The following is a 21701-nucleotide window of genomic DNA, read 5'->3' as shown; positions in this document are numbered from 1 at the left end:
GCAAGGAAGGCTAGCAGATGTAGACTTCCTCCCAGCATGCAGTTCAGCAGTACTCACAGCACTGTCCAGGGGGTCACTGCTCTCCTCGCCCTCTGCGCCCACTGTGGTCAGCGAGGTGGTATCGTCGCTCTCCCCGCCGTCCGGCAGTGCCTCGCTTTTCCTCTTCCCTTTTTTCTTCTTCTCCGGTGGAACTGCACCATGCTCTCTGTAAGGCATGCCACATGCGGCGCTTTATTCTCAGGCCGTTACCGAATGGTTTTCGGGCCGAGGAGGGGTGATTCTTTGCCTATTTCTTCACAATTCCGTCCGAAGCACCTTTTCCATCCTGCAAACCTCTGTCCTGTAAGCCTCACATCGACGAGAACTCATTCAGCTAATAAAGGGCTCGATAATCCGCTGATCATTAGAATCACGTGAGCCAGAGCTGCGCTGGAATGAAAACATGGCACACCGCAGCTCCAGGAGAAGTGAGACGAACCCACCAAGGTCACTCCACTTTAAATGTTTTTATTTTCCTGTACCCCTCCTCCCTAGAGCAGCTCAGACCTCAGAGATTACTCCTCAACCTCACACAAACACCCGCGGGCAGGCTTAAAAAACCCGCCCTGGCATCTTAGCCCTCCCATAGTCCGTAGGATCTGGGGCTGGCTAACATTCACGCAAGATGCCTCACTTACTACAGTGTGCAATGAGCAGATGTACTCAAAGAAAAAAAAAAAAAAGGGTAACCCACAGGATTATTCTGGCTTTTATTATTAAATGATTAACTTGAGGACAGTCTCCCATTACACTCTCGCTTTGCTCAAAATGGTCAGATATTAAAATTGTTTTACAAGATGCAATAATGGCTGATATTTAACCAGCGTGGACCAGGTGAATTCTAAAAACAAAGCAGATACCATGATCGAGACTGAATAGGAGTATGGTGAGTAGTAGCGTAGTGGGTAGGACATTCACCTAAGAAGCAGAAGAGTACAGTCACACTTACTACCATTGTGTCCCTTAGCAAGACACTTCAGGTCTGTACTTTTTGCACTGGTGTGCAATCTTTTTCTTATCTAATTTTTCCTATCATTTTCGACATCAGCGTATTTAACTAATTATCTGGTTAAAGTTCTTTATCTGAAGCACAATTCTACTTGAAAGGTAACTAACTCAAATGTGTTTGTGATTAGAGTGCTTCACTGAGCTGTAATTAAAGATAAATGAAATAAAAAAAAAATCTAAATTAAAAGTGCAAGTGTTTTAAGGGCTTGAACTTGATTTAATCTATCTGCCTGATGATCTGTTTGCTGCTGTCTGTTACTGAAAGAGGAGACGCTGGGCCAGTACATTTAATTGCTGCATGTAAAACATAGATGCATTGTGCTTTTCCATGAGTGGTCGAGTGATTCATTTTGTTTAGCAAAAAGATGCAAAGGATGCTGAGGCGCTGAAATGGAGGCTAGCCAATAACTATTAACAAAAAGCAAAGTCTGAGGTGTGAAAAAAACAAAAACATTAAATGCTGTTAAAAAAAATTTGAAACTACAATATGTAAAGCATGTTGGTTGGCATCCACCACCACAATAATGTCGGATATGGACTTTTAAAAAGCAGTTAGTCTGGCTGAATATTACGATTTAGGGCTGCAACAACGAACCGATTGAAATCGATTACTAAAAGAGTTGGCAACGAATTTCCTAATCGATTCGTTATGTCGCGCGACGCGGAGACGTTCGATTATTTAAAAAAACTTTATTTAAGCGCGGAGCGGAGTGAACACACTCGGTCTCTCTCGCGCACAGATGCTAGCAGTTTGGCGCGTCATAGACAGCGCGGAGAAAAAAAAAAAAAAAAACGTGCGGAGGTAGAGGACAGATACATGGCGGAGGAAGAGAAATCTGCGCGAAAATATGCAAAAGCGACATGGCACGGCACGGGAGCACCACGGCAATGATCTAGCACCTGAAACGCGTGTTTGATGAGGAGGAAGGGAGTTCAGCAGCATGGGGAAGTCACTACAGAATCCTACTTTAGTTCCGCTGTGAAGTGAGGAACGTAATGTCCCTGGTGCTGGTGTTTAACTCGCCGCGGAGGAGAACTAGACGGGGACTTACAGCGCCACCTACAGGTGTGGAGGGGGGATGAAACAGCGTTCGGACTGTTCTCTGCGTCTCCGCGTGGACGACTCGCCTATTGTGTCCCTGAGCAAGACACTTAACCCTAAGTTGCTCCAGGGGGACTGTCATTGTAAGTACTGATTATAGCTCTGGATAAGGGCGTCTGATAAATGCTGTAAATGTAAATGTTAACCCGTCATCCAGCTTGACAAGCATGACAAGTTAGCGTTAGCGCCTTAATAACAGTAGTAAAGCAGGGGTGCTATAAGTTACTTTGCATTAAAAGACAAAAGACATGTTTTTATTCACTAGCCTTTTTTGGACCATTCATTTTTCAATCTGTTGTCATGTATAGCTACACTGCAAAAAAAGCTTTTCTTACCTAGTAATTTTGTCTCGTTTCCAGTCCAAATATCTAAAAAATCTTAAATCAAGATTAATAGACAAGAAAAATGGCATGAGAAAATTAAGTGATGCTTAAAACTTCTGTTTGAGATATCTCATTAAGATTAGTTTTCTTACCCCATTGGCAGATAATTTTGCTTGTTTTAAACAATCACTTAATTTTGAGATGTTTTATCAGAAAACAAGACATCATTTCTTATGCAATTTCATGTGTCTAGTAAATGTATCTTGATTTAAGATTTTTTGGAGATTTGGACTGAAATCAGGACAAAACTACTAAGTTAGAAAAGCATTTTTTGCAGTGTGTGTATGTGTGTGTGTTAGTATGAGAGTTTGTGAGTGTGTGCGTCTGCGAGTGTGTGCATCTGCAGTGTAGTGTAGAGAACAAGTTCTGACATTCAAACAAATCCTGTTAAATTTCCTGATTTGTATTGTTCTATATTTGGCAGATGTAAAGCATACATGTGTATTTTTTTGTGTTAGTCAATTTTTATTATATTTTATTATTATTATAACAGCTCAAGGAGCAACATGTTTGTGCACTTTCTAAAGATTTTGGTTCTGTTTTTGAATAAAGGGTTGGAAATGAATTCAACGATTAATAAAAAAAAAAAATAATCGACAGATTAATCGATTATTAAAATAACCGTTAGTTGCAGCCCTATTACGATTAGAGCTTTAACGCAGAATATCTGGACCACAACCAATCAGAGGCGGGACCCACCGTTCTTGATCTCTGATTGGTTTAGAGTACCACATGTGTGTCTGGTGCGTGAACCACAGGAAGTTTACTGTGAATTGTATCCCCATTCTCCACATTAAACCACAGCATTTTCCCAAAATGCAGTTCATTTAAATTGCGATTCACTGAAGATCTCTGCTGAACAAGTAGAAATAAGTTTGTGTTTATGGCTGGTATATGACATAAAAGTCATTTAAATAGATTTATGTACATGCAGTTCTAGAGTCATACCCTAACTCAACAACATACTGCTTTGTTATATGGCTGTACTTGTATTTGACACGTTGCATTGTTAATGTGTTATATGTTTGTTGCTTTTTCTGTAAAGGATTCAAGTAAGAATTTCCATTTCATAACAGTTCATAACATTTACAGCATTTATCAGACGCCCTTATCCCGAGCGACTTACAATCAGTAGTTACAGGCACAGTCCTCCCCTGGAGCAATTTAGGGTTAAGTGTCTTGCTCAGGGACACAATGGTAGTTAGTGGGATTTGAACCTGGGTCTTCTGGTTCATAGGCGAGTGTGTTACCCACCAGGCTACTACCACCCTTTTGCCATGTACACTCTACTCTGTACGTATGAAAAATCTTTGAAACCTTGTTTTGTCTCATGTAGTAGACCATTCTTTTATGAGCTACAACCTAACATTCCTTGGGGAACTGTGTATTATGTTGTACAATAAAATGAAATGTAGACTCACTTGGGCTTTCTGCCCCTCTGTCTGGGTAGAGATGAAACGGCCTTGCAGTCTCCCAGGGCCTTATTCTTGGGCTTCCTGCCCTTCTTCGACTCCTTTGGTGCCGTCAGCTCCCTGGTCTTCCTGGGCTCCTTGGCTGCTTTTGACTTGCGTGGCAGCAGTTCCTTCCCCTCTTTCACCTCTTTCTTTTTCTTTGGTTTGGATTCACTCTCTCGCTCGGACATCTGCCACGCACTCAGCTCCTTCCTGTCTTTTTTCTTCCGTTTCTTCTTCACCCGGGTTCCTCCCCCTCCATCGTCCTCCTCACTGTTACCAGGTGACCGCGGACATGAACTGAGGCTTGTACTCGCGGGCCCCACCTCCCATGCCCCAGAGTGCTTTGTATGGGCCATGCAGTGATTGGTCTGTCCACCGATGATGCGGATCTGTTCCTTGCCCAGTGGGCCAACATGAAATGTGGTTTGTGCGTTTTGGTCAGTGGCAGTGTTGACTGCTGAAGAAGGGCTGTGCTTTAGCAGATGGGCGGCGCACATCTGGAAGAACAGACAGGTACAAGTGATGTCAGAAAATGCTCCAAAGGACTAATGAATAACAGATACTAAAAGTAGGTCAGGGATGGGCAAACTTTTTAGCTCAGGTGCCACATTGACTTAATATTTGACAGAAGGGCCAGGCCAGAACCATATGCATACATATGAGACATATTTTCACAATCAGTAATGAAGGAAGTCAAGGACAGATCTCCTACACTGCAAACGACTGCACCAAAGTAATCATACTTTTGAACTTTATAAATCACACTGGAACAAAATGTTTGAGATATGTGCAGTTTGTGTCCCCATGTTTAATGATTTGATCTGTTTCTGTATATCTAGAAGAACAAAGGAATGAAAATGCATGTATGAAATACAACCTCTTTCAATCCCATAATAAGTACATGCCACCTCGTAAAACAAGTGTATCCTTTTGTTCAGGTAACCACTTAAAAAAACAAAACATGGTAAATCACAACAGCGTAAAAATGCAGTTGAGGGAGTGTTCAGAACGGTCTGCGTTTTATTATAAAGTGGCTTTAAAAATAAATAAATAAAAAAAAAATTTTTTTTTTTTTTTTTGCAACCTATAAAAACATGTCATGAACCAGGTTATTGGCCCTGAGTGCTTGCCACATTTACCATGCAAGTCAGTGTAAAACCCATCAGGTTTTGGCAAAGATCTTCAGCTCTATCTGCACCTAATGCACCACCTGGTGTAACTAACGGAAAATGAAAATTCGGAAAAGGCAATTCGGTACCAACCTACAGCTGGACAGACTTCGCCCACCCCTGGTGTAGGTACTTCAAGGCACAATAGCAAAACAATAAGTACCAAATATTATGATATTATACGTTCCATTGAAATTAAAAAAATTATCAAATTAATGATATCTCTGTTTTTCTCAAAAGGACTCACCTTCTCAGCTCATGAAACCTTCAGCTAACCAAACACTCCTCGGCACAGACCAAAAACACGTTCTGCTTCCTGCAAGGCCCGTGGAATAGCTAAAGATATAATGAGACCTCAACCATCCGCATACATTAAGTCTGTAAATGCTAATTTAAATCTGCACACATAAGACACGTTACAGCATGATTTTTCAGGCCAGACCTCCTTCACAGTCAAAGATTCTGGAACCTAAACGTGATGAACGCAGCGCCTGGTTAATTCCACATGGTCGCAACAGAATCCAGACAGTGTAAAGGTCCTCGGAGGCTTTGTGTTTAATTCCTAATGCGCTCCATGCGGTATAAGAGCCAGGAGCTTCCTGTCAGAAGTGTAGGAGTCAGCAGACATCCAGGTCTCTGCAGTCACACTGAAAATGTATGGAAAAGTGTAATGAAACCTTTCCCCAAGATTAAAAAGAATCAGGTTCAAATGTGCAACTCCTTTACATTAATAAAACTCTACGAAGATATATAGGTTTGAGTATGTAGTCCTTCCAACACCTTGTACCATTTACTGAATTTATCAGATGTTCTTATCCAGAGCGACTTACAATCAGTAGTTACAAGGACAGTCCCCCCCCTGGAGACACTCAGGGTTAAGTGTCTTGCTCAGGGACACAATGGAAAATGGGACTTGAACCTGGGACTTCGGGTTCATAGGCGAGCGTTACCCACTGGGCTACTACCCCCCCACACAGTTCAACCGCTCAGACCCAAAAGAGAAAATGAATGACAGAACGTAACGCACAGCTACTGTTTCCAGCACGAACAGCCTTTCTCAAGGCACTGTTTCGTCTAAAACAGTCCCGGCCTGATGCTGTAACACTACACCTCAGTGCCTATATGCAAGACCAACACACTCAACCTCTACTGTACCATTCTACAGTCTTATTACAGTCAGCCATTTCTGATGAACCCTCAAAAGGTCTGTAATGGTTTAGTGTGGTTAGTGTCTCTTAAGACTCTTAACCAGAGATTTACCGAATGGAAGAGTCTCAGAAGAAACCTAAGAATGAAATAGTCACCAAAGCTGTTTACCTCATTCGTACTTAAATGAGGGTTTCATGTTGTCCCATGCCATTATAAATAAAAATGAATGATTAAACGACTGTCCCATGCCTGAAGTATCCCCAGAGTGCATCGTTGAGCAGTGTGCGGACAGAGCCGGGTAAGTGTGAGCAGAGGAAAGAGACAATGAGCCCAGGCGGTCCCATTTAACCCCAGCGTTATTTTCAACTGGCCAGCATACATTTGGAAGCGTCCACCGGCCCGGTCCAGCCGCGGTTTATCTGCAGCAGGTACGGGGATAATGTCAATGAATCACAGACTCCACCGTGGCTTGGAAATCAGGGCCGTCGCCACGGAAACAGGCTCTGTACCAAGCTGCAGGAAGCAGCAACGTAAACACGCAGTCTCCGCGGTAACCCTTTCATGGCCAGGGCGCTGTGAATGCGTGACGATTCCCCCTCCATTTTGCACTTGTCAGACGGAGGGTGGGGTGGTGGATGGGAAGCAGGGCGAATCTGACAGCAGACACGAGCCGGGTGGGCCCGATGACTTGGGGAGCGGAATGCAGGGTGTCTGTAACCAAACTCACCGCTGTCAACATTACGGCAAATGAATTGGCAAGGTCAGTTTCAGCTGAGCAATGAGGCCACAAGTTTCTAACTTTGCAGTAGTCACCTAAACACCGGAGACTCTAGAACTGAAATACACGTGTATGGAACTATGGTACAGCGTGTAACCATTACACTGTGAATTCAAGCATTTTGGTTCCACTCTTCCCAAGGCTCCCAGTGCACAAAAACGCCGCTGCCACACCGCACAGCGCTATGTCTCTCATGCAAGACTGCATGAGACACACACACACACACACACACACACACACACACACAGAGAGAGCCCGCTGGCCTTGTGACGTTCTGCAGTACCATCACAATACACACCACATACACACCCACTCTCAGTAGCTGCAATCAAATTCCGTATGAATCAATATCGGCTTCCGATGGCCAAACGCCATCTGCTGCAGTCAGGTCAATACAGGCACAGCTGCCCATGGGTGTTCTGGGAACACATACTCACACACTCACACGTCTATTGCAAGGTGCCTGGGTGAATGCAGGAGGCTTTACTGGCCCAAGCAGAAGGGCTAATTCACTGGGGGCCGGCCAGAGAAAACGGATGAGCCTCAAAGACGTGTCACACCAGCGTGTAACACAAACAACAATCACATGAGGTGGGAACTATTACTGTAGCTACATCACACATTCTTAAATCACAATGACAACAGTCAGCAAGTGTAATGCACTTTTATCTGTTTACATCAGGGGCAGACTGAGGCTGGTGTCTAAAAGCGAGGGAGATCCCAATCATACAGAGGCAGCCTGATTCATCTGAGATCACTGGAACGTCTCTAGAGGCAGACGCTGTCTCTATTTATTAAAAAAAAAAAAAAAAAGAAAAAAAAAGAAAACTGGCACAGTTTATCATAGTATCAACAACAAAAAAATCTACGACTGACCATACCATTAATAGTTATTATTGCACACACTGCTGAGAAGATAAGACCACTGGTAAAACCGCTATGCATCCTGGTAAAAATGGTATAACATTTAAGATAAATATTGGGATGCAAGTTGGGAACTACTGCATTAGATCTTATTCCATAGTTCTTCTATTGGAATAAATTCTTCAAAATATACTGAGCCATTTCTCCTTGCAAAAAGATTTGCCACACACCTGACCCTAGACTAAAGGAACATCTACAATCAGACAATGGTTGAGCAGATACTAAAATTTTGTATCAAATCACCCCTCTACTGATACTTAAATTCCAGTTTTGCATCTATCAGTTCAAGGAAATCTATGACAGAAAAAAACTATTTTCTTTAGGCACTGCAGTGGGCAACCCCTCTTCTAGCTACCTGGAGGATTCCATGTTTACATGAGACACGTTAAACTTCTGCAGCACAATGCTCGACAGAAAATGCAGTATAAAAAAAATTAGTCGGAAATAGTGCTGCATGATTAATCTAATCGCAATCGTAATCGCGATGTCAATCTGTGCGATTACTTAAACGCAAAAAAGCTGCGATTTAAATGTGACTTGTTTGGTCACATGACTTTCGATTCGGTTCAATGGAGACCTCAGATTCGTGACTCACATAGACATATGGGTACACGTACATCAACGTCGCCGCCATATTGCGATAGGCTCTGCTGTGGCGTGAAGCATATACATGTCTATGGAGAGAAGTGCATAAAAATGCCTCACTCTTGGGGCTGTACAAACCGCTGTACGCTCCAAACCAGATCCCGGGGATTACATTTCATAGGTAAGGCTGGACAATTGTTTTGAATATATTTGGCCATTATAAAATCCCGTTTTATAAGTCTTAACCTTAGATAAGCTAGGCTAAGGTAGCGAAGCTATGCATTCCTCCAAACAACATTTTGGCTAAACAAAGCATTAACTATTTAGACTGTTCTTAGCTGTTTAGTTAACTTTTTTCAAACTTTGAAGGTTTCCTAAAGAAATTTATTTAGAAATTTCACCTCAGTTTACAAATCTTAACCTTAGCTAAGCTAGCAAAGCTATGCATCCCTGTTTTCAAGTCAGCCTCCAAACAACGTTTTGGTTAAACGTAAGAACTATATATATTGGCCATTATAAAATCCCGTATTAATCAAAACAGTTGTTTAGCCTTAACCAGGGTTTGTCGTTTGACAGTAATGTTTTTTAAAGTAAAGAATTTTTTGTGATTATTTAATTTTGTAGAATATTGTATTTTGAAAGCACTGGGCATTTCAAGTTGTTATAAGTAGTTTTGTATGTTTCACTTTGAAATTAAACATTTCACTATTAGTAATTTGTATGCGACTTTTCATTGATATACAAGCAAGTGCCCTTTATCATATTGCAATCGCATATCGCAATATTGATCTCAATAATTGCAATATGTCTTTTTCCCCAAATCGTGCAGCCCTAGTCGGAAAGTATTTTAGATAACCAGATGAATGGATAAAGGTGTGGACAAGACCATTTGCAAGAAGCGTCGCTATCAAAGTGAGCAGCACAACAAACTTACAGTGCATCTGGAAAGTTGTCACAGAGAATCACTTTCCACATTTTGTTATGTTACAGCCTTATTTCAAAATTGATTACAATTTTTTTCCCCTCAGAATTTGGCAAATTTACTAACGTTGAGACTTCAATCATCTGTAAATGGAAGAATGTCAAAACCACCAGGACTCTTCCTAGAGATGGCCAGTCATGTAAACTAAGCGATCAGGGAAAGATGACTGCAGCAAAGTACAGAGACATCCTGAGTGCTCTTGAACTCAGACTAGGACAACAGTTCATTTGTCAGCAGGACAACCACCCTAAGCACACAGCCAAGATATCAATGGAGTGGCTTCTGGACAACTCTGCGACGGGACGCTTCCCATCCAACCTGATCGAGCCTGAGAGGAGCTGCCAAGAGGAAGGAGTAAAACTAACCAAGGAAAGGTGTGCCAAGCTTGTGGCATCATATCCAAGTCTTGGTAAAACAATAAAAGTATTGAGCAAAAGCTGTGAATACTAAATGTACATGTGAGTACTCAAAAAGAAATGTCATTATGGGGTGTTGTGTTTAGAGTAAATTTATTTAATCAATTTTGGAATAAGGCTGTTATGCATGTGGAAAAAGTGTTGCGCTGTGAATAATTTCCGGATGCACTGTAGCAAAGCATTTGAAAGACCATCACTCCTAATTATATGCAGAGTTTCGAAAAGGGAGTAAAGTTCACATTCAAACATAATATTTTAAATGCCACGGTCAAACAAGTTAACTATAAGAATGGCTGTGTCGTCACTTCTCTCTCCACGTTTGCACAACATGCATATATTTTTCACTTCTGCAGAATGAAAGTAAAGTGATTGTCATTGTGAAACACATTGTGAGCACACGGTGTACATAACAAAATGTGGCTTCTGCATTTAACCATCACCCTTAGTGAGCAGTGGGCAGCCATGACTGGTGCCCGGGGAGCAGTACTCCTGGGCATGGTACTTTGCTCAGTGGCACATTGGTGGTTTACAATTCAAACCGGCAACTTTACAATTACGGGTCCATTTCTTTCCCCGCTAGGCCAACCACTGCAAAACTGAGAAATAAGGAGTGATTTTTTTTTTTTGCTTGCATCAAAAACATTAAAATACACTTCTTTCATTTATTCGTTTTTTCATTTATTCACAACGCATGCAGTACCATATGAAGTGGTTCACTACTTAAAGCTAGCAAAGATACTATAGACTGCTCTAGTTTTAAATAATGTAGTTGTAAACATAGAAAACATGTTTCTCAGTCTTATGGGAACTATGTACTTCGTTATGCATTAATTGGTCAAATTTGACTTTTCCATGACACTATATGTTTGTTTGATATGTCAAAACAAACTCCATGACTTTTCCAGGTTTTCCAGGAACCCTAATATTGTGTTCGGACTTAAAATATATATATAAAAAAAATGTTCCTGTGTACCCCCCTGCTATATATAAAATATTATAGAGTACTTATAGAGTTCATTAGTATCGGTATAGAGTAGGCTTGTCACAATACTGAAATATCAGGCTTCATACTGATAATAATAACTCAATAATATTTTCGATACTACAGGGGGAGAAAATACAAGCATAAGCCATGGTCTAGCAAATGTGTTTTATAGATGCATTGTGCTTTTTCATCATTTTGCCCAGGTTCACAAGGTAAATGAGCGGTCAGGTGATGTATTTTCCCCACATCTAATTGAAATGCTTTGACATTGTATAGAATGTATACATTTTTCATAACATTTTGGTACAGTCATTTTTGCACTGGCTGGTATCCACAATGGGTTCAGGATTTTAAAAGTATGGCCCTATGATTTCTGCGAGGTGGAAAACGCAAACTGAATCACGGAACCAAACAAATAAAACGGGACTTTTGCAAACACCAATGCAATGTAAATGCATGGTCAAAGAGTCTGTCAGTGACTAATCCGGACCACTATTACAAACTATTTTTGGAATTGGAAGAACAACTCTTATAACTCATATCAGAAACGAAAATAAAAAAACAAGCAAACTAGCACGAGTCACTCATGTCAGCAAACTTTTGGTCATTCAAACAAATTAGCAGATTCAAAACTTGTTAATTATGCAAGTGGGTCCAAACACTGTTGAACAGTGATTTGTCATTGTGATTTGCAGGTTATTTTTTTCCCCACCCACTCCATAATCACATATTTATGCTCCTAAAACTATGTTTATGACAGAAAACATGGAATTCAGAATTAAAAATGTAAAAACAGATTTAAAGCCTGATTAAATCACTAATCTGTGCCTACATTCACTCCATGACTGGTCCAGGCTACTCACCTCTCTCTGACTGCAGCATGCGCACATCCAAAGTGAACCAGTATATCTGGACTGCGACCAATTAGAAGAGGGCTCCGCTCTTCAAAATGTATAATACGGACCTAATATGTGTCTGTTGGGTGAACAGCTGGTTGCACTGTTGCGACCTCAATATTAAATCGCAATATTGAGAAATTTGGTCACACTCTAGGGTCCTGTTAGGTCTGAAGAATTCAACACCCCAAACTTGAGTTCCTCAAACTGCTGGCAGGCATTCTTCTCATAGTGTGGCTTGGTGAAAATGCCTTCTTTTACATTATATAAAAGAAAACCTGATCAATCAGACCAGGCCTCTTTCTTTTGCTGCCCTGTGGCTGAGATCGGTTTCCATTGTGGGCTCCTTTGATTGTGCAAAAGGGCTCCATTCAACACAAACTGTGTTGACACCTTTTTAAGTGATCCAGATCAACCATTGGATTTGACAACACAGGTCATCCTGCACTCCCCATCAATTGGTCATCAATTAGTCTTAGCCTCCCCTGATCCTGTTGACAGTTTACAGGTTATCATTCCTTCATCAGGCCATCACTATAAGGTTCGTCCGTCACTCAACTTCAAGGACACATGCTGCTTAATATGTGCCACTGTAACAACAATCAATATTACTTACTTAACGACAATAAGTGGTTACAACATTATGGCTGCTGTGTCTATAACACATTGGGTGGTAGTAGCCTAGTGGGTAACACACTCGCCTATGAACCAGAAGAACCAGGTTCAAAATCCCACCTACTACCATTGTGTACCCTGAGCAAAACACTTAACCCTAAGTTGCTCCAGGGGGACTGTCCCTGTAGCTACTGATTGTAAGGCGCTCTGGATAAGGGTGTCTGATAACATTTTACATTTACGGCATTTAAGACTATTAACTGCAAAACATTCTATAAGAAGTGATGAAGATCCAACACTAGTGTCTATTGGTCTGATTTATCAAACACAGACGCAATTTGTTAGTGGAATAATAATAAAAAAAAAAAATCCCTATCTTGTGAAGCCTGATTTGAAACCACCTTCTCAAGTGAGTGTGGTTCTCAAGATTAAAAGTGGTTTTGTGTTTCTAGTAAGGAAGGATTCATTGTTTTTTGAGGTTTACCCTACTGCAGCCCATCCAGACACGATGTCCCAACAGCTGAACTTAACCCTGGGAATTTACCCAAACCACTGTAGGCGTTTAACCACTGTCAAACTTTGACAACTGTTGCAAGTGATGGCTGATGGCACACGCAGACAGATCTTTATTTACTTTTTGCTTTACTCATGGAAATCCCTGCCGAATGATAGCAGATTGTGTGGGAATAACAAAAAATGTGAGAGCCACGTGCAGCCCTGCCGTGATTTCCAAGCTCTATATTAACTTTGATAATCAGACAACACACATTGTGATTATGGTTAAACATGTTGCAGATTGGCTACTTTGTAATTCTTGTTGGTTTTGAAAGTGCAGCAAACCATTGCCACAATCTCCTCCACTAACAGGTATGGACTAATCCATTCAGATGAATGAAGCACTGCTGGAATTTTTAGCATGCTGGAAGTAGCACTGGGACCCCCATTCCCTCAAAGCTTATAGAGCCCTTCCTGACCAAGGAGTCAGTACTCGAACCCGAGGACCAAGTCGTGCTACTAGAGGCTGCTGGATGAAGAATACCGGCACTGGACATCAAAATTAAATCACAACCCAGAGAGCGACACAAGCCCTACCAATTATTCACTGCACAAGCCACTGCTCAATGCTAATAAACAATACGCATCTATTAAAGAGAATGTATATGATTTCACAACGCTATTCCAAGGCATACAGTGTAAAGACAAAAGAAGTTGTGTATCTTTGAGTAGTTTTTAGAATTACAGAGAATGAAAGGCATTTTGGATACCCTGGTTTGATTGAGCGGGATTAATCAGATAATTCAACAACAACAATAATTCAATATAATCAATACTGACAGCCACATACATACATTCACATGTCCACATATACATTAAACTTGTAGACTAGTCCAAACTTGTACCGCTTCCATATTATAATAAAGAGTAAATCTGATTGATGGTGGCTGCTGAACTATAATCTGCATATTTAATGTTCCAGTACAGTGAAAATCAATGTTGGGCATTCACTTGGAAACAAACTTTGAGCAAACTGTCTCGCACCAACACTTTGATGTTCAAATTCCTACTCTCTGGTGAGGCAGCAACTGCACTTCCAAAGGAGCAGGAAAAACACACACCGGGCTTACGTTTTGACAAAACGTGATCTTGCATTTTCCGATAGCGCATCAGCAGTCTTACAGGAGAGCAGAAAGGATGCTTTCCCTTCTCCTCCACTCAAATCTTAAGTGTGCTTGTTTGTTACAACAAACTACCCTCAACATAATCAGTCACTTAACCTTAAATTAAAATTCATTAATTCTCTCATAAACTTCTCACATTAACATACACCCTGAGTAGTGACACTTACAACATAGAAGAGGTTTAAAAAAAAGAAGAAAACCCAGTATATTGACGTGATACATATTTTGCATATTAAAATATCACAGCTGAGATGTTTCATGCACATTTCACCTGCAGGATGCTGCTGCCACATTTTCATGACTCATTTTTTCTGTTCAATATGAAGCCAGTGTGATCGACCTCACGGCAAAACCAGAGTGGGTGTAAATAAGAAAAGTCCACAAGGCACAAACCTGTTTGTCCTTCTTTTGAATTTTCATATTTCTCTAGAGCTGGACTGCATCTAGAAAACATAAATTGAATGATTAAAATGATTAAAACGCCACCAAAAAAAAATCTATAACAAAATTAGTGGGATGAACACAACTTTTTATACAGAAATGTATATAAATTTATTGCAAATAAATGTTGTGTTAAACAGCTAGAAAATTGTCGAACTGAAACACTGTCTCGTGTGAGATCTAGGATCACAATGAAGGCTGCATCTTCACAACATGGGTATTTTATAAACTGCGAGAATCTGTAGGCTTTTTTCCTTTTTTGCCTCCACTGCAGAAGCTCATGCCTACAGCCTCCTGACACCCGTGGTCACCAGCCAGTCCATGTTTCTGCTGCACCCAACACGCCTCAATCAGGTATTTCACAGGCACAGGCTACTGGCCTCAAATATCCTGGGAGTTGGGACAGGACAAAATCAAGGAGCTACAACCCAATATGCCTTAGTCTCACTCACGCTAAAGGGGAAACTCATCTAAAGGGGAAACAATTAAATCAATTAGTCAATTATTTTTTAAAAATTGCTGACAAATTGCATTAAAAATATCATTGGAATGGATTATAATCCATTTGGAGAAGAGGGCTACATTACATGCGATAGACATGAGGTACTGTTGTACACAGCATCCCCCCTGATGTTCAATTGGAACTGCAACGCACTACAGGAAGTCCTGGAGGCAGTAGCTCCTACAGCCTGCAAAGCCTGCATGAATCATGGTGGAACGGATTTTTCATCCCACGGCAGCACAAAGCATGATGCATGAGCATTTGAAACTGAGGCACAGTGGAGCGGAGATGGGGTGTCGACATAGGTAAGTTTGTGCAAGTTAAGATAAGTTAAGATATTATATTTTGGTACCAATGTTATCGTAATGCTTTGTTAGTTTATCAGGCTGAAGGATATGTAAGCAGTTAGTAAATCAGCTAATTATTGCAGTGTCCAGTTCTCATGTTAAAGCTATCTAACGCTTGCTAGTTAGTGAAGTGATTGTGTGGATCACATGTGTATCACATGTGACAGTCTTTAGGTTGTAGGAATACTAAGAAACAATTTATATGACATTTAGACTCAGGGCAAGTGTTATTTAGGAAAGTAGTATTATTTACAAATGAATCTTTAAATAAAAAAATATATCAGGAAAATTATTTAACTGGCATTAGGCAGTACCTTATGTGTGGTAAACTTAATTTGATTGTGAAACAATGCAGCACAGCACATGGTGACAATGAAATGTGTCCTCTGCTTTTAACTCATCACTAAGTGAGCATGAAAAGCACCCGTGTGCTGTGTGTGGGGACAGTGCTTTGCTCAGTCGGACCTTGGCAGATCGGGATTCGAACTGGCAACCTTCTGATTACAGGTCCGCTTCCTTACCCACAAAGGTGTGTGCATTTCTTCTCAGCAGCCTCACTCCAGAGCAATGTTCCTGTACTGCAGTTGTAAACTATTTACAATAATGGTCATTTTAAACTAAGGCATTGTTTTCATTTATATTTGAGGCCTTTTTGACCACAAGTTTTTTTTCCCCCAACTAAATGTAAAATTATATTTGAAGCATTATTTTGGACCGAGCAGGATTGAGAATAATTTTGGTTTATTCATTTGGCTGTATGACAGGTTTTATTCTTATTTCATTTTGTACATTTGCAGAGGCTGCTGTTCATTTGATTATATTACAAATACATACAATAAAGGAAGCAAGCAAGCTGCAAATTCATGCTTCATGGATCAATATTTAAAATTAGTATAGAAACTGAAGAACAGGGTAAAATTGACTGGTGTGCATGTGAGCCACAGAGGCAAAAAATTGAAAAGGCAGATTAGTCCACTTCCAAAATTACTTAATTAATTGCAGCCCTAGCATTAACAGCATCAAATAGCATTATTATCATTTTGTTCTAATACACTACTACAATGTTTATTGCTGTGTTGAACTGATGAGTCCATTATGCCGAAGTAAAATGTGAATCAGGTATCATGATGATCATACAAACCAATAATAATTAATATGATAATATGAATAACCATGGTTACATTTTTGGCCAAATCTACCCAGCCTACAATTTTCAGTAAAAAGATATCTAAAGGATATCGGTTAAGGAAACGGCCCCAAAATCAGAAGGTTGCTGGTTCGAATCCCGATCCGCCAAGGTGCCACTGAGCAAAGTACCGTCCCCACACACTGCTCCCTGGGCGCCTGTCTTGGCTGCCCACTTCTCCCCAAGGGTGATGGTTAAAAGCAGAGGACACATTTCGTTGTATCACCGCATGCTGTGCTGCAGTGTTTCACAATGACAATCACTTTGCTTTTTACTAGTTTATAATAATTATATTATAACCAACATTTCTAGATCTAACTCCAGGTTAGATTATGTAAAAAAAAGGAAGTATTTTAAACTAATAAGATATTTGTATTAATTACATACTAATTATATTAAGATGCACAGCTACTTTCTTCTGGGCTTTAACCTAAATTGCGTCTTCATAACTAACAGAACCACTTTTTTTTATTTCAGTGTAATCATGGATGCAATTCTGTACTTTGCAATAAAACAAGATCTTTAAAAATTCAGAATTTCATTTCATGCCACCTTGTACAGGTACAGGTGGGCTTTTCATCACCTGCTCAAACCCAGCAGGGAGGGCTTCAAGCAGGAAAATAAAAACACGTGGGCAACTTTTCATCGCGAAATGAGGGTAATCGGCAAGACTTTATTATTATTATTATTATTATTATATTAATCGATTGCAGGTGTCTGGTGTGACCAGATTTGGAGGGGGGTTGCCTGCGCTTGGCTCTTTGTTGTGCCCGTTTGCGTTAATGCTCGTGTGCGGCAACCGCGTACGCGCAATTACACACAACAAAGCTCGGGACGACGGGAGAGAATAAAACAAAAAAATAAATACATTTAAGATGATTTGCAATAATTTGTCTTTTCGTCGCATATGCCTGCAGCGCTCAGACGCCGAGCACTGCGAGTCTATAAGTTGCCTTAGGAAAAGAGGGGGTGGAAAAAATGAAAAAGTTAGCGTGGCCCTTAAGAAAGCGTCTGCCCTCCTGGAAGTAAAACTAAACGACATCGCCTTTAAATGCAACAACAACAGGCGCCCCGCGTCCCGCTTGCGCGGACGTTAGCCCGCCGCCGAGCTAGCCGGCTTGCTAGCTGTAATGTCACTGCAAAGGTGCTCCATATTCCGGTCCTTTCCACGTGTCGGGAGCCCCTTAAACTCCTCGCAGGGGACACCTCCGCCGCCCCGCGCCGCCCGCGACCTCACCTACCTGCGCGGCGCGCACCGGCCCGGACGTCGGCTCGCCCAGCCCCGCGCTTCCCAGCCGCGTCTACTTCCAAGGGCACAAAAACGCCATGACAGTTTAGAAAAATGCATAAAAATTAGAGGGGGTGGGAGACGGGGGAGGGAGAGCGAGAGGGGGGAGACGAGGGGAGAAAACTCGGCGCGATTTCTTCATCCTACTACAGCGCGGAGCCGAGGAGTTCATTCAGGAGGGACGCACGAGTTCCGCACGAAACCGGCGCGGGCCCGCTGCGCGGGAGCCCTCCGCGGCCGCGCGGAAATAAGAAGGAACCCACTTAAAACGTCCACTTACCTAAAATGGCTACTGCCGCGGCCAAAACACAAACAGCTATTATTTGGTGAAGTTTAGCACTGGCCGACTGCAACGGCAGCCTAACATAAATTGGGCCCGAATTGTCCCGTTTCTCATTGGCTGCATCCCAGCGCAGCTGGGTCGATCGCCATTCCCATTGGTTCGTTCAGCTGTCAGTCAGGGCGCGCCATTCCAAGTTTGTGCGAGAGCCACATATTGCGAGCACCATTGTGCGCTTTTGGTTCTTTAGCATTTATGGAAGCTTCGTAGCCGCCCGGCCGCGTCCATACCTGGCAAACGACGGCTGTGCGTGAAAAGGCGGCCTTCGGGAGAGACGAGGTCGCGCTTTTTGGGGATAATTCGACGCCGATGGGTCAGCGTTCACCGTATTTTCGTCCGAAGGCTACGGCTCTCCGGCGGTTTTATGTTTCTTCTTGCTTGAATCCACCAATCATGGTGCTTTTTACTCCATCATTACGGCGCCCGAGGAGAGAAAAAAAAGGTCCAACATTCCACGTCTTTGCTCGCGTTTCATGTCCCGGATGTGAAATTTCCTGGGTTTAATTCAAACACGTTGACACGGCGCTGCAGTTCGCCGGAAAAGAACTTCATAGGGAGAAATTCGCACTTTCGGCGTGACTCTGAACTCGTGAGGACTGGAAGTTCGGTTTTGTGGACATCTCTGGGATGACTCGTCTGGAAATTAGACTGTTTGGGCCACGAATCCCTTTAGAGACGACGGCCATTGGAAGATTTTTTGGAAGGTTCCCTCTTCTTTCTATAGACTAAACGGGAAGACCAGTTTCATATTAGGTAGCAGAGACGAATGAGCGATCTTGAGGTAGAAAGCGCAGTATTTGTCAGTCTAATGCGGCCTTTACAGGGTAAATAAATAACTTGGCGTAATTTGCATATTTGCTGTAAGAATTTGCATAATGCAGAATCCGACTGGCGAGGCATTTTAGGTTCAACTTGCATTTTGCTTTCAATGCCAGGCCAGCCTTCGAGCTGAATTTCCAACCACCATTGCTACCGAACACCACCTTCTTGCGTTGATTGAGCCTGCACCTTGTTGGTTAAAATTGGCCCTTTAATTAAAATCATGGCTCCAGTCAGTGATTGGGGTGATGGAGCTGCCTCAGTTGATATAGCCGCCCTTTGCTCTGATTCCTGCTTTGCACACTCTTGCCATTCTCTCGATGAGCTTCAAGAGGTCGTCACCTGAAATGGTGCTCCAACAGTCTTGAAGGAGTTCCCAGAGGTGTTCAGCGCTTGTTGGCCCCTTTGCCTTCACTCTGCGGTCCAGCTCACCCCAAACCATCTAGATTGGGTTCAGGTCCTGGTGACTGTGGAGGCCAGGTCTCTACTTTTTCTTGAGTACATAACTCCACATGTGTTCATTCATAGTTTTGATGCCTTCAGTGAGAATCTACCAACGTAAATGGTCATGAAAATAAAGAAAACACATTGAACGAGAAGGTGTGTCCAAACTTGGCCTGTACTGTATGTATTTTTAAGCAGCACATGATCAGCCTATATTTTTTGTTCCTCAAGACACTTGCCTGTAACATTTTGTTGTAAATTTAACGTCATGATTGGCCATTTTTCAGATGCGTGATTTAAGTGTGTAGTGAAAGTTAAGTGATTGTCATCGGTGCACACAAAATGCCATGAAAGGCCCGCTAGGAGGCCAGTTCAGGATTTGAACTGGCACCTTCTGATTAGGGGTCCGTTTCCTTACCTGCTAGGCCACCGTTGCCCCTTCTGCATGTGTCCCTCAACAGAGCGTTTCCCAGAATAGGTTGAGTGTAACTAAACACTGCCAGGTTGGGATAAAAGCGGCAAAAGGCTTCTCTACTCCACATATCATCTCAAAGGGAGCGACTTTTGGGAAGGCGCATTTTGTACAGCTGAGGTTTTGCACCTGTACAACTGACAGTCAGATGTACGAACTTGTGATTGCAATACATATGAAGGCTTGATTCTTTGTGCCGAAATGCATTTATCAGCCACAACCTTCAAATCGCAGGCTGATGATGATTCGATGTAAAGAAAATGAATCGATGTGAAGAGCTGTTTTTCTCATCCATTTGAGTGCTGGGGGAAGCGGTATGATAGAGGAAACATCCAATGAGGTTTCTAATTGGAGTTTTACATGGCAACATCTGGCAGCCCACACACTCACAATCATTAACATGTAGATCTGCGTTGTGGCGTGCCGGGACGGGCGGGGACTAACCCTGGGTGGAGCACCAGTCCAAAAAATGCAATTCCAGCATAACAACTTGTGAAAACGTGCTGGTGGTACCAGGATTCGGGACTGTTCTCATGCATCTGGGACAGGAGAGCTAAACACCAATGATAGAAAAATGAATCCTGAATTGCAGTCACAAGTCTGTAAAACTGAAAGCAAATGTTCACATATGTAGTTTTGGATCATTTTTTGTCAATAAACATGATTAGTCATTTTATTTTTGTCTCGTTTGATTAATTGGGTTTTTCTTAATTAATGGTGATGTTATATTATCGTAGAAATCTGGAGATTTCTTTCAAGTGACCCTATAATTCTTATGTAAGAAACTAGAACGACATTTTACATTGTAATCTTGTAAAATTGATATAAAAGCAATACTATTCAGTCAGTGCAACAAGGTCAAAGTTATTAGTACAATAGAGAGTAATTTCAAAAGCCTGAAAGGAGAAGAACTAATTATCAAGTGAAAAGGCCAATAATTTAACAGAAAAAAAAAACTTGTTCCATAAACCATCCATTTTCTAAAGTCACGTCCAGACCAGTGGTTATGGGTGAAGAACCAAAGAAGTGGACCCATAATCAAACTGCTCCCTGGCGCCTTTCATGGCTGCCCGCTCCTCTCAAGGGTGATGTTAAATGCAGAGGACACATTTACCTGGGTGCTGCATTGTAGCATGTCACACGTGACAATTAATAATTTTCAGGTCATATTCTGTTAATCTGAAGGTCCAAGGCAGAAACAACCCCTTTCTTAGTCATAAGAATTCATCATGTTTTCGCCGTGTTTATTTGTCACGTGCCAAAAAAAGATGTAAAGTACATTCACATCATAAACAGTGACACAAATTATACCATTTTGCTCTATTTCCTCCCTGTCCGCTCTCTTCACCCCAACAGCAGGAAATCCCTTATCAACATCAAGCCTATGTTGTCCATATGAGATGTTTAAAATAGACATCTCATCAATAGTACCTAATGGCTCACTTATAAAAAGCTAGATAGTTAAATAAATTATGAAATGTTAACACTGAAATAATTAGATTTTGCTACTTCATAGTGCTGGTACACAACAAAGACTGTTTTATTGGCACCATATGTAGGGTTATATTCCCAGTAGAGGGCAGTAGTGTGGCGTCAGATTTCTTCCACTTACATTTACATTTACATTTACAGCATTTATCAGACGCCCTTATCCAGAGCGACTTACAATCAGTATTACAGGGACAGTCTCCCTGGAGC

At 41.7% G+C, this 21701-nt stretch overlaps 1 protein-coding gene across 4 annotated transcripts in view; it reads right to left on the bottom strand.

Moving 5' to 3' along the window:
* chd6 (chromodomain helicase DNA binding protein 6) overlaps positions 1–18759 on the bottom strand; it is a 42282-nt gene extending 23523 nt beyond the window's left edge. For 2 of the 4 annotated variants that reach the window (XM_028997427.1, XM_028997432.1), the window contains exons 1-4: positions 18209–18367; positions 14558–14607; positions 3954–4483; positions 58–205 (exon numbers count right to left, since the gene is read on the bottom strand). In XM_028997427.1, the coding sequence (XP_028853260.1) occupies positions 58–205; positions 3954–4483; positions 14558–14584 (705 nt within the window). In that variant the 5' untranslated portion in view covers positions 14585–14607; positions 18209–18367. Of the gene's footprint in view, positions 1–57; positions 206–3953; positions 4484–14557; positions 14608–17881; positions 17964–18208; positions 18368–18498 lie in introns of those variants that run through there. The other 2 variants (XM_028997431.1, XM_028997428.1) reach the window with 2 other exon arrangements.
* Positions 18760–21701: the final 2942 nt, after the last annotated feature.

Source organism: Denticeps clupeoides, chromosome 12 (genome assembly GCF_900700375.1).
Source record: "Denticeps clupeoides chromosome 12, fDenClu1.1, whole genome shotgun sequence".
NCBI lineage: Eukaryota > Metazoa > Chordata > Actinopteri > Clupeiformes > Denticipitidae > Denticeps > Denticeps clupeoides.
Note: the sequence above shows the minus strand (reverse complement) of the source record. Positions and strands in the feature narration are given on the sequence as shown.